Source organism: Coregonus clupeaformis, unplaced genomic scaffold, assembly GCF_020615455.1.
Source record: "Coregonus clupeaformis isolate EN_2021a unplaced genomic scaffold, ASM2061545v1 scaf0335, whole genome shotgun sequence".
Classification (NCBI taxonomy): domain Eukaryota; kingdom Metazoa; phylum Chordata; class Actinopteri; order Salmoniformes; family Salmonidae; genus Coregonus; species Coregonus clupeaformis.
In genome coordinates, this window is record NW_025533790.1 from 67,501 (window position 1) to 81,905 (window position 14,405).

At 43.3% G+C, this 14,405-nt stretch overlaps 1 protein-coding gene and 1 non-coding gene across 2 annotated transcripts in view; one reads left to right on the top strand and one right to left on the bottom strand.

The window, feature by feature from the left end:
- The window catches only part of LOC121544676 (calmin), a 37,725-nt gene that overhangs the window by 7,825 nt on the left and 15,495 nt on the right, over positions 1-14,405 (top strand). Inside the window, exons 2-4 of the mRNA XM_041854735.2 lie at positions 9,110-9,171; positions 10,732-10,827; positions 11,207-11,290. Of these exons, the coding sequence (XP_041710669.1) occupies positions 9,110-9,171; positions 10,732-10,827; positions 11,207-11,290 (242 nt within the window). The remainder of the gene's footprint in view (positions 1-9,109; positions 9,172-10,731; positions 10,828-11,206; positions 11,291-14,405) is intronic.
- On the bottom strand, positions 9,295-9,368 carry trnaa-ggc. The gene has a single exon. It is a non-coding gene; the product is annotated as a tRNA-Ala (tRNA).

Consider the following 14,405-nt stretch of genomic DNA (forward strand, 5'->3'; position numbering starts at 1 on the left):
CCTCTATGTATAAGTGTAAAAGAAAAGCAGAATAAAGGTCACGTGACTCTTTCTTCTCTTCTCAATGCAGAACGGGGAGAAATAACCCCTTTCATCTGCCCCTGCTCCTCCTCCACTTCCTCCACATCCCTGATGTAGCGAGGTTCCAGGAGGCCATAAGTGTGCGGCAGAAGTCTTCCCAGTTCTGACATCTAGATTTAGTCCATGGACCCTGTTCTCTGTGGAGCATGCATGAGTGGCTGACTTCCCTGACATGTACCAAGCATGTGTATGTAATGTGTGTGTGTTTAGTGTTTGTGTAGTGTGTATGTGTGTGTGTGCTGAAGAATATGCAGCTGAGAGCTGGATGCATGCGCAGAAGAGCTGTTATGTAAGCCATGTTAACCCCATCAGTGATGGATTCACTAGCATACTGTAGCATACTGTTGCTGACAAGTACTAAGCGCGTGTGTGTGTAGCATACTGTTGCTGACATAGCCAGACAGTGAATGAGGATTGTATGAAAGAATACTGATTAAACTCAACTGACTGGTTTCCTTATCTTTAAAGAAGCAAGTTTAATATTTCCTCCAAGCGGTGGTGTTCTATTGGGCGGAGATATTGCTATGACAAGACATCAAGAGTTCCAGGATGATGGTCCAAGCCAATTATTTTTCATTTACTCTAAGTACTTTCTTGATGATGATAAGTCCAAAGTTACAGTTTCTGCTTCTAAAAATGACTTGTTTTATAAGACTGCATTTTCCTCTCTAAAATACAAGAGAGAGAGAGAGAGAGAGAGAATTCTACTCTTTGTATAAGAGGCCAATGTTATTACATGCAGGTGTTTCTACCAACGGACTAACAGAACTTTGACCACAGTTGAATAAGTTGAGTTACCCTCATGGATTACAGTGATGATGACAAAGCAGGGTTGTGCTCTCTCTGCCTACAGCTCTGTTTTTATAAATAGCAAGGATTGTTTCTGAGAGACGTTGTTCTCAGATTGACCTGTAGCCCTCAGGGTAGCTAGACAGGTATGATCCGAGAAGAGGTAGACAGATGCATGCTGGATATTTTTCTTCCTTCTTCGTTTCACCAGCGACGATTCCACCTGATTTCTCAAGTTATTGCTCTCCTTCCATGTGATCTCATTTACTGTCCACTTGACTTTTTATGTTAATACAATTTTTTATATAGTCATTACTGATGCATTTTAATCTATGATGAAATACTGGATCATTAGGAATATGCCCAATTAACAGTATAGCATATGCATAAATAATGAATGAACGCCCCTCTCATCTTCTTTAACCAAAATCACACCAACTAACTGATTTGTACATGAGCAAAGAGCACAGTACATACAATGGTATTGCAATAGGCTTTGTTTGGTTGGTTTTGGTTCAAAATGCAGAAGAGATTTGTATCCTTTATCTAGTTTTGTGGAAGCTTGTCTTTTGTATCTTTTGTTGTCATTGTGTCTGTACTTGTGATTGTCTTGTTTCGATGTTTAGTCCGTAAGGAATGTGGAAGATGCAGACTGTGACATCAGCACGTCTCTTCTTTATCTCCTCAGACTATTCAGTTGCCAGTTTGGCTGACATTTTCTTTATCTTTGAGAGCAGTCATCTTGTTCTTAAACGTAACGCCTCTGTCAAAGAAGACCTCTATGATTTGAGGAATCAATCAGCAGATTGTTGCCTTTTACTCCTCTTCACCCAAGGCACGGAGCGGTAGAGCCCACACTTTTTCTCTGATCTCCGTAAAAGGAACCTACCTGCAGTTAAAAAAAACTAGTTTTGACCTCACAAACACACTGACTGTGTCTCAATTGACACCCTATTCCCTTTATAGTGCACTACTTTTGACCAGGGCCCATAGGTAAAGTAGTGCACTATATAGGGAATAGAGTGCTATTTAAGACACACACTAAGTTCACCTGAGAGTCAGACATGTAGGTGCTTGTGACTCGTAACAGCTGGAGTGGAAACTGTGCTCTGCTGTGGTTTGGTCTTTTTATTTCTGATAGAGACTACAGTGACGTTATACCAATGGGTAGCAACCTCACGAATCACATTTAGATGCAATGCAAAATCCTGGAATTGTTTGCATATGGAAATGCTTTTGTGTTTTGGTTTCCCGGTATCGTCCATGTTGGTTTCCCGGCACTCAGCTTTAGGTAGGGTTTGAACAGAGGCTGTATCCCAAATGGCACCCTATTCCATATGGGCTCTCTATGGGCCCTGGTCAAAAGTAGTGCAGTACATAGGGGATAGGGGGGAGAATTAAATTACACTTTTAGATGGATGGATGGATAATTGATTTCACAAACCTCTGTGTGAACTAGTCTATTGATTAGCTGTCAAAGAATATAGATCACGGATAGAAATGAAATAGGTTATTGGTTATTTATTTTTTGCGCCAATCTTTCCCTACGGAGGCATGCAGACTACAAATGCACAGTTCCTCTTGAGTCATGTTCGTTTACATAAGCATACTTCAGCAAACATTTCCACGACTCTTTCTTTTAAAGGCCTAATGCATAAATTTTTATCTCAATATCAAATCATTTCTGGGTAACAATTAAGTACCTTACTGTAATAGTTTTCCATTTTATCAAGCAAGAGTTTCACTAGGACTGTCTGGGAGTGGTCTGAGTGGGGAGGGGAAGAGGAAAGGCACCTGAAAACTACTTGTTATTGGCAGAGAGGTTTGGAACTCTATTTATTATTGGTCTATTAACTCATTTACTGCCTGGTGATGTCACCAGGCAAGGCAAAACTTCACCCATGCAAAACCTGCTGATTTATAGAAGGTCCTTTGTAGATTATATTTCCAACCAGCAACTGTCAGGAAATAACACTGGTCAAATTTTTGTTAGTTTCATCAACTGTTGTACAATATGATACAAAACACAGAACAAAAATAATTTTGACTGCACTTGGCCTTTAAAGGGGCAATCTGGGATTCAAGCAACAACAAAGTGGTAATCCCAGATTCCGCCTTTTATTATATACACTGCTCAAAAAAATAAAGGGAACACTTAAACAACACAATGTAACTCCAAGTCAATCACACTTCTGTGAAATCAAACTGTCCACTTAGGAAGCAACACTGATTGACAATACATTTCACATGCTGTTGTGCAAATGGAATAGACAACAGGTGGAAATTATAGGCAATTAGCAAGACACCCCCAATAAAGGACTGGTTTTGTAGGTGGTGACCACAGACCACTTCTCAGTTCCTATGCATCCTGGCTGATGTTTTGGTCACTTTTGAATGCTGGCGGTGCTTTCACTCTAGTGGTAGCATGAGACGGAGTCTACAACCCACACAAGTGGCTCAGGTAGTGCAGCTCATCCAGGATGGCACATCAATGCGAGCTGTGGCAAGAAGGTTTGCTGTGTCTGTCAGCGTAGTGTCCAGAGCATGGAGGCGCTACCAGGAGACAGGCCAGTAAATCAGGAGACGTGGAGGAGGCCGTAGGGAGGGCAACAACCCAGCAGCAGGACTGCTACCTCCGCCTTTGTGCAAGGAGGAGCAGGAGGAGCACTGCCAGAGCCCTGCAAAATGACCTCCAGCAGGCCACAAATGTGCATGTGTCTGCTCAAACGGTCAGAAACAGACTCCATGAGGGTGGTATGAGGGCCCGACGTCCACAGGTGGGGGTTGTGCTTACAGCCCAACACCGTGCAGGGACGTTTGGCATTTGCCAGAGAACACCAAGATTGGCAAATTCGCCACTGGCGCCCTGTGCTCTTCACAGATGAAAGCAGGTTCACACTGAGCACATGTTACAGACGTGACAGAGTCTGGAGACGCCGTGGAGAACGTTCTGCTGCCTGCAACATCCTCCAGCATGACCGGTTTGGCGGTGGGTCAGTCATGGTGTGGGGTGGCATTTCTTTGGGGGGCCGCACAGCCCTCCATGTGCTCGCCAGAGGTAGCCTGACTGCCATTAGGTACCGAGATGAGATCCTCAGACCCCTTGTGAGACCATATGCTGGTGCGGTTGGCCCTGGGTTCCTCCTAATGCAAGACAATGCTAGACCTCATGTGGCTGGAGTGTGTCAGCAGTTCCTGCAAGAGGAAGGCATTGATGCTATGGACTGGCCCGCCCGTTCCCCAGACCTGAATCCAATTGAGCACATCTGGGACATCATGTCTCGCTCCATCCACCAACGCCACGTTGCACCACAGACTGTCCAGGAGTTGGCGGATGCTTTAGTCCAGGTCTGGGAGGAGATCCCTCAGGAGACCATCCGCCACCTCATCAGGAGCATGCCCAGGCGTTGTAGGTCATACAGGCACGTGGAGGCCACACACACTACTGAGCCTCATTTTGACTTGTTTTAAGGACATTACATCAAAGTTGGATCAGCCTGTAGTGTGGTTTTCCACTTAAATTTTGAGGGTGACTCCAAATCCAGACCTCCATGGGTTGATAAATTTGATTTCCATTGATAATTTTTGTGTGATTTTGTTGTCAGCACATTCAACTGTGTAAAGAAAAAAGTATTTCATAAGATTATTTCATTCATTCAGATCTAGGATGTGTTATTTTAGTGTTCCCTTAATTTTTTTAAGCAGTGTATATATATTTTTAAATACCCCCCTTTTTCTCCCCAATTTTGATCTTGTCTCATCGTTGCAACTCCCCAACGGGCTCAGGAGAGGCGAAGGTGGAGTCATGTGTCCTCCGAAACATGACCCGCCTAACCACGCTCCTTAACACCCGCCAGCTTAACCCGGAAGCCAGCCGCACCAATGTGTCGGAGGAAACACTGTTCAACTGGCGACAGCCTGTAGGCACCCGGCCCGCCACAAGGAGTCGCTAGGGCGCGATGAGCCAAGTTAAGCCCCCACCGGCCAAACCCTCCCCTAACCCGGATGACACTGGGCCAATTGTGCGCCGTCCTATGGGACTTCCGGCCACGGCCGGTTGTGACACAGCCCGGGAATGAACCTGGGTCTGTAGTAACACCTCTAGCACTGCAATGCAGTGCCTTAGACCGCTACGCCACTCGGGAGGCCCCCAGATTCCGCATTTTAAGGTGTGTATTTTATATTAACACTGGGGACCTTTTCTATGGTAACCATACCCTGTTGGGAATAGCTATTTGTATTCCATTATCTTCCTACAGAGAAATTCGCTGCATTTCATTGGCTAATCCCAAACATAAGAATAAGACAGTCATTTCTCAATTAGACACGGATGGTGAGGCCTATATAGAACAAGGAAAGGCTCTCTAAAAAGAGATATACACACCAGCAATTCCTCTAGTTATATAACCCCATTGGTTACGACACAAGCAGCAGTATCTTAAGGGAATCCCCTATCATGGCAGTTTTTGAATTAATATTTTACTGAAAGCTCCTCTTTGTTATTCACAGTTGTATACAGTAGTTGCTCTGCAGTCTGAACAGTACAGACTGTGACGAAACCAAACCAAGGACCTGATTTGAAATGCAAAGCAACATAACTCAACAGGAGGGATGTATTGAGGGTGGGTGAACCCAGCATCCATCCATCCATCAAGCACATTTATTTAATCTTTCTCTCCTACTTTCAAAGCAGATTCTGTACTCTCTGTTCCTTCCGACTGTTGTGAGGTGCGTAGGAGGTGGTACCAGTCAGGCAGTCAAACAGGCCTGCGTCCCAAATGGCACCCTATTCTCTAAGCAGTACACTACTTTTGACCAGGGTCCATGGGGACTACGTAGGGAATAAGGTGCCATTTGGGAGGCAGGCCACATCAGGACATCTGGAAGCATTCTGATACCCAGGGAGGAAGATCCCCCCCCCCCTCCCCTTCTTCTTCACAGGCTCTAATTGGCTAGAAGTGAGGCAGAACTTTGCAGAGGCACTAGCTGCTGACAGGATCGCCCTCAATCACACTTTCTTTTGTTAATTAGTGGTAATAATGCACTGTTTGTTATGTTGTTGGACTTTGATGTTGTTATTTTATCTATCATACTGACTTCAATGGTCAGTGAAGGGAAATATGTTGCTTAAAAAGGATGTCAATATTGGATCGGATACTTTTCTCTTAGCGCTATCGGATTGGATCCCGGCTTTAGTCTCTTACACTTGCTTCTTGCACACTTTCCTACTGAATATCTGAAGAGATTGTTTTTAAATGGAGAATGTCGCGTCTCAACTTCTGATGCATCATTCGATTATTTAAGTTAGCACCTCTTCTCCAGTTGTTCGAACACAAAACCCCTTTTTATTAGATTGCCATGACATTTCCGCTGCAGACGTTGAGGCTTCAGTTTCTCCTCGATATTGGGTTAACCCGATAAATCCTAACAATAGAAAGACTATCCACGGCAACTAACATATCTAATAAGATATGAGCTGCATCCAAAACTAACAATAGCCAGGATAAGATGAGGGCAGATAGAGAACTGCGTGTCAAACTGTACACGTTGACACATGGACATTCATAGTGAACAACAGTGAGCTTGCATTTAACATGCCAGACAGATGAGAGGTACTGGTCCTCGTTTGAGTCCCAAATAGCACACTATTCCCTACATAATGCACTACTTGTGACCAGACCCCAATGGGCTCTGTTGAAAATGTGTGCACTATATAGGGAATAGGGTGCCATTTGGTATGCCTTAGTTCCACACAAAGAATGACCTCATCTTTAATGGCAGTGCAGCCAGAGATCTGGAATAATGTCACCGCTCTGCATTCACCTGTGTCTCTCAGGATGTGACATCAGGACTTTGGGATACAGCATATAGAAAATAGAGTATGTATTCACCATGATCTGACTGTCTGAGAAGAAGAGAGGGGAAACCAAAACAGGACTGTTGAGAACATTGTGCTCATGTAAACTAGTGCCTGTTTTTGGATTAAGGTTAGGCTGGGTCAGAGCTAGATATCTTATCACACACAGTATGACCCCCTTCCCGCACACACACACACACACACACTCCCCCCTCCCCTCCCCTTCCCATACTAGAATGGGGACATTCCAGGTGACTGTTGTAAGGACAGTGATAATCAATAGGAATCTGAGTCGGACACATCGCTGAGAGAGAGAGAGAGATAGAGAGAGAGACTGGATCCTTCTTTTCCATGTATCTCTTGTTGCCAAAACGTTAGGTGTCATTCCCTGGAATCAGACTGATGTTGTCCACTTAGTTTTTTGGACGGAACAATAAACGAATGGTCTAGTTAGAAGGTCTAGGCGCACAGCCGCACACATCCTATAAATCACCACCAGCATGCAATGATACACATTCACAGCGACACACACACACTCTAACAGACTGAGGTATCTGAGTGGGTCTGGAAGCAGCGTGACAAAATATTTCATAAAACTGCCAAACACACCCGCTACAGTAAGTCTCTCTGCAGAGGACCTTCCTATTTGGCCCAGAGTATGTTATTCCTAACAGACACCAGAGCAGAAATTTGGATCATGTACCTGGAAAATTAGATCAACGGTGAGTTATGGATGGCCATGGTTATTGGGGTTTCGGTGTGTTTTAGTTCTCTAGCCTGTCATGACATGGGTGTTTTCTCACAGTGGCTAACTGACCACACAAATCACTGCCCTCATCAGAGGAGAGGTGTGCACTATGTACTGTGTATTACTGTGAATAACAGCTAAACAAGAATAAATTACACAGCACTTTATTTATGAGCTCAACATGTTCTTAGGCTATGAACAAAGAGGCTAGAATATAACAGAACAGAACAGAATGTAAACATCAGTTTATGATGGTTAATAATATTATAAGCTTAGTGTGATACTACAAACAGAACTAGATGAAGAGCTCAGTGTTAATTACTAAGCTTTCTTCTGCAACCTCCTGGGGTTTCTGTCCTCCTGCCTGCGACTGAACCTCTTTCCCAGAGCAAGAGCAGGAGCCTGCTTTTACTGCAGTGTGACTGTGTGTGAGACTGTGTGTGAGACTGTGTGTGTGACTGTGTGTGTGTGTGTGTGTGTCTCCCTCTCTCTCTGTGTCTGCATGTCTCTGTCTGAAAGTGTGTGTGTTGTGTGTCTAAGTGGATGTGTGTGTGTGTTAGTGTCACCGTCTGTGTGTGTATAGTGCATGTCTCTATAATGAAGGGGCCATTTCCCAGCGTTCCAGCTCTCCCAGTGCCAGCAACCAACCAGCAACCAGCCAGCAACCAGCCAGCAACCAGCCAGAAACCTTAAGGACACAAAGAGCCTGGCTGGTCTGGTCTGGGCCAGGGGCTGGTCTGGTCTGGGCCAGGGGCTGGTCTGGTCTGGGCCAGGGGCTGGTCTGGTCTGGGCCAGGGGCTGGTCTGGTCTGGGCCAGGGTCTGGTCTGGGCCAGGGGCTGGTCTGGTCTGGTCTGGGCCAGGGGCTGGGGCTGGTCTGGGGTTTGGCGACAGCTTTGAGCACTCAGATGTGACAGAGAGGGAGAGAGTGAGAGAGAGTAGAGAGAGTGTGTGGGGGTGGGGGGGGGGAGATAGCGAGAGAGAGAGAGCATTGTCTTAGAGTGAGGCCTACTCGGGGTCCAGTGATAGCAGCAAAGAAGGAATCGTGTACAAAATCCAGATGAAACTTTGTTTGGAGATTAGGACTAGCAGTACGTCTGGGTCTCAGCTGCAGTCAGCTGCTTGTGTTTGGCTCAATGGGGTGAAGCTGTGAAGGAGCTCTTACATGTGTGAATAAATGCCTCATTTACAACAAACTCACACCAGAGGAAGGAAGAGATGACCCCATGTGAGAATTGCCTGGTGGCTGGCCGGGGCAAATAAGGTTGTCATGAACATGAATGGTATTTAGAGAATGAAAAAGGATGATTTAATTGGCTGCTGGCTATTTTTTGTTTGTTGATATGGCACATTATTATAGCCTGGGTCAGTCTGTTTCTAATCTCTATAACTCCTTATGCAATCGTCATGTTTGGCTTGACAATGGAGTAGGCAAGAGCACAAACAGATCTGGGACCAGTTCCTGGTCAAAAGTAGTGCACTATAAAGGGAATAGGGTGTAATTTGGGACATAGTCTGGTACTAGAGGCTGTTGTCTTAAATGAGTCAGTTTGGATGCTGCTAGTCTCTTCTCTTTATTCCCATATCTTATCCACAGCCACCATATTCACTTCTTCCTGTTGCTTTTCTGTTTCAGTTGAAAGAGAAGTCGTTCAGAAGAGGACGTTCACACGATGGATGAATCTGCATTTGGAGAAGGTAAGTCAGTCTACAGATCAGGATTTGGGTCAATTCCATTGAAACTGAAATTACATTTTAGTCATTTAGCAGACGCTCTTATCCAGAAGGAGTTCATACTTTTTTTCAAATTTTTTTCATACTTGTCCGCCGTGGGAAACGAACCCACGAACCTGGCGTTGCCAACGCCATGCTCTACCAACTGAGCTACACGGGACTACAATTACAAATGTCCTCAATGCTTCTTTATGAGAAATAATTGGAATTGGAATTTCAGTTAACTTCCTGAATTGACTGAATTGAAATGGAATTGACCCCAACCCTGCTACAGTTCAACCCAAAAAAATCCCCAAAATGAAGCCTATCTCACCACAGTACGCAGACTAATTCCTGAACCTGGGCCCATCTCACCACAGTACGCAGACTAATTCCTGAACCTGGGCCTATCTCACCACAGTACGCAGACTAATTCCTGAACCTGGGCCTATCTCACCACAGTACGCAGACTAATTCCTGAACCTGGGCCTATCTCACCACAGTACGCAGACTAATTCCTGAACCTGGGCCTATCTCACCACAGTACGCAGACTAATTCCTGAACCTGGGCCTATCTCACCACAGTACGCAGACTAATTCCTGAACCTGGGCCTATCTCACCACAGTACGCAGACTAATTCCTGAACCTGGGCCTATCTCACCACAGTACGCAGACTAATTCCTGAACCTGGGCCTATCTCACCACAGTACGCAGACTAATTCCTGAACCTGGGCCTATCTCACCACAGTACGCAGACTAATTCCTGAACCTGGGCCCATCTCACCACAGTACGCAGACTAATTCCTGAACCTGGGCCCATCTCACCACAGTACGCAGACTAATTCCTGAACCTGGGCCCATCTCACCACAGTACGCAGACTAATTCCTGAACCTGGGTTATTTTACATGTCAGAAGCACCTAATTTGTATTTTACTGCCTTTTCTCTGACAACACTTCGAGTCTATCCCTCACACAAACAAATAGTTGTTGCCTCTCCCTCTGCCATATAAATGATCGATGGATGCAGAGGAACTGCTAGTGCAGAGAGAGACAATGTAACAAATGAATTAGTCGGTAAATGCTAATCTGATAGAATGTGTAAATGTTATAATAATATAATAATATGCCATTTAGCAGACGCTTTTATCCAAAGCGACTTACAGTCATGCGTGCATAAATGTTTGTGTATGGGTGGTCCCGGGGATCGAACCCACTACCCTGGTGTTACAAGCGCTGTGCTCTACCAGCTGAGCTACAGAGGACCACCAGTGGATTTACTTCCCCCTAATGCTGTATAGGTGGTACTGTGGCTGCGTCTCAAAATGGCAGCCTTTTCCTTAGATAGTGTCCATAGGACTCTGGTCAAAAGTAGTGCACTATATAGGGAAAATGGTGCCATTTGGGACGCGGTCATCAGTCATCAGACATCAGACATACCCACTTTAGCTGTTTAGCATCATCAAACGAAGACTGAAATGTGTTTAAATTTTTACATCATCAGGGCTGTTGAAAAATGAACTCTCCTCTCCTCTCCTCTCCTCAGTGCACTCCTCCGATGGAGGTGAATGACCTGTTCAGAGATATTCAGGATGGAAGGATACTCATGGCTCTGCTGGAGGAACTGTCCGGATGCAAGCTGGTGAGATTTCCCTTTCAAACAATATTACACCATCCACACAGTATTCAGTTAGTGGTGGTTTGTTGTTTCATGTGGATGCGTCCCAAATTAGACCCTATTTCCTATGGGCACTATGTAGGGAGGTAGTGCTGATTAATGACTGTGATTGTGTCACAAATGGCACCCTATTCCCTATGTAGTACACTACTTTTGACCAAAGCCCTATGGGCCCTGGTTAAAAGTAGTGCACTATATTGGGAATAGGGTGCCAATTGTGAGGCAAGCCATGGATATGCTTGATATGGAGAAGTCATGTGTTAAAGATTGTGTTTGAGTTTGTGATCAGTAGCTAACTAACAACACACCTGTTGATCATTGTATGGTGGATGTCCTCCTCCAGCTTCATGGATGGAAGCAGTCCTCACATCGTATCTTCAGACTGAACAACATCGCTAAGGTCCTTACCTTCCTGGAGGAGAGAAATGTGAGTATCACAGCCAATCACCTATGAATATCACAGGCAATCACTTATGAATATCACAGGCAAGACTGGATGTGTTTTTTTTATTTTTATATTGATAATGTAAAATTAACAGCCAAACAGAAAGACTCATGTGAAGGTGAAATTACAGAGGAGGAACTTCTGGATGCAATTAAATACTTTAAGTCTGGGAAAACTCCAGGGTTGGATGGCATACCAGTCGAAGTATACCAAACCTTTTTTGATATACTAAGAGGACCGCTATTAGCATGTTTTAACCACTCCTATGTAAATAGTAGATTATCTGACACTCAAGAAGAAGGTCTGATCTCATTATTACTGAAACAGGATACAAGTGGAAAATATAAAGATCCAGTCCATTAAAAAAATTGGAGGCCCCTTACACTTCAGTGTTGTGATGCAAAAATGTTAGCAAAATGTATAGCGCATAGAATTAAAAAGGTATTGTCGGATATTATTCATTCTAATCAGACAGGTTTTTTACAAGGAAGATACATTGGAGATAATATAAGGCAAGTATTGGAAACAATATAACATTATGGAAAATCTGAGAAACCAGGCCTGCTATTCATAGCAGACTTTGAAAAGGCATTTGATAAAGTACGACTGGGGTTTATATATAAATGCCTGGAGCATTTCAATTTTGGTGAATCTCTTATAAAATGGGTCAAAATCATGTATAGTAACCCTAGGTGTAAAATAGTAAATAATGGCTATTTCTCAGAAAGTTTTAAACTGTCAAGAGGAGTGAAACAAGGTTGTCCACTATCGGCATATCTATTTATTGTGGCCATCGAGATGTTAGCTATTAAAATCAGATCCAACAATAATATCAAGGGATTAGAAATCCAGGGCTTAAAAACAAAGGTGTCATTGTACGCTGATGATTCATGTTTTCTTTTAAATCCACAACTAGAATCACTCCCAGCCTCATAGAGGATCTAGATACATTTTCTAACCGCTCTGGATTACAACCAAATTATGACAAATGTACTATATTACGTATTGGATCAATAAAAAATACAATTTTTACATTGCCATGTAGTTTACCAATAAAATGGTCTGATGGTGATGTGGATATACTCGGAATACATATCTCAAAGGAAATAAATGATCTTACTTCAATAAATTATAATAGAAAGTTAGCAAAAATAGATAAGATCTTGCTACCATGGAAAGGTGTGTGCCTGTCAATTTGTGGAAAAGTCACCCTGATTAACTCTTTAGTATTATCCCAGTTTACCTATTTGCTTATGGTCTTGCCTACACCTAGCGAACAGTTTTTTAAAATTATATGAGAAAAAAATATTCCATTTTATTTGGAACGGCAAGCCAGACAAAATTAAACGGTCCTATTTATATAATGAATATGAATTCGGAGGACAGAAATTATTAAATATTAAAGCATTAGACCTATCACTAAAAGCTTCAGTCATATAAAAGTTATACTTAAATCCGAACTGGTTCTCTAGCAAATTAGTAAGATTGTCTCACCCAATGTTCAAGAATGGCCTTTTTCCCTTTATTCAGATTAAAACCACTCACTTTCAGTTATTTGAAAAGGAATTCATCTCCCAGATATCACTATTTCTAAAACAAGCCATAGAAAGTTGGTTGCAATTTCAATTTAATCCTCCAGAAACGACAGAACAAATAATGCAACAAATATTGTGGTTAAACTCAAATATACTAATTGACAAAAAAACTTTTTTTTTTGACAAAATTAAAAAAAAAGGTATAATCTTTGTAAATGATATCATCGGTAGGACTGGTGGAGTTATGTCGCACATGCAGCTAACAAAAACATATGGAAATGTCTGCTCTACCCAAAATTACAACCAAATAATTGCAGCCTTACCGCAAAAATGGAAGAGGAAAGTGGAAGGAGGAGAAAGTAAGGAACTTGTCTGTCGGCCTTGCATTAAAAAACATAATTGGTTAAGGAAAACTATGATAAATAAAAAGGTATATCAGTTCATTTAAGGACCAAGGGATTGACAGCCGTCCCATATACAGTGGGGGGAAAAAAGTATTTAGTCAGACACCAATTGTGCAAGTTCTCCCACTTAAAATGATGAGAGAGGCCTGTAATTTTCATCATAGGTACACGTCAACTATGACAGACAAATTGAGAAAAAAATTTCCAGAAAATCACATTGTAGGATTTTTAATGAATTTATTTGCAAATTATGGTGGAAAATAAGTATTTGGTCACCTACAAACAAGCAAGATTTCTGGCTCTCACAGACCTGTAACTTCTTCTTTAAGAGGCTCCTCTGTCCTCCACTCGTTACCTGTATTAATAGCACCTGTTTGAACTTGTTATCAGTATAAAAGACAGCTGTCCACAACCTCAAACAGTCACACTCCAAACTCCACTATGGCCAAGACCAAAGAGCTGTCAAAGGACACCAGAAACAAAATTGTAGACCTGCACCAGGCTGGGAAGACTGAATCTGCAATAGGTAAGCAGCTTGGTTTGAAGAAATCAACTGTGGGAGCAATTATTAGGAAATGGAAGACATACAAGACCACTGATAATCTCCCTCGATCTGGGGCTCCACGCAAGATCTCACCCCGTGGGGTCAAAATAATCACAAGAACGGTGAGCAAAAATCCCAGAACCACACGGGGGGACCTAGTGAATGACCTGCAGAGAGCTGGGACCAAAGTAACAAAGCCTACCATCAGTAACACACTACGCCGCCAGGGACTCAAATCCTGCAGTGCCAGACGTGTCCCCCTGCTTAAGCCAGTACATGTCCAGGCCCGTCTGAAGTTTGCTAGAGTGCATTTGGATGATCCAGAAGAGGATTGGGAGAATGTCATATGGTCAGATGAAACCAAAATATAACTTTTTTGGTCAAAACTCAACTCGTCGTGTTTGGAGGACAAAGAATGCTGAGTTGCATCCAAAGAACACCATACCTACTGTGAAGCATGGGGGTGGAAACATCATGCTTTGGGGCTGTTTTTCTGCAAAGGGACCAGGACGACTGATCCGTGTAAAGGAAAGAATGAATGGGGCCATGTATCGTGAGATTTTGAGTGAAAACCTCCTTCCATCAGCAAGGGCATTGAAGATGAAACGTGGCTG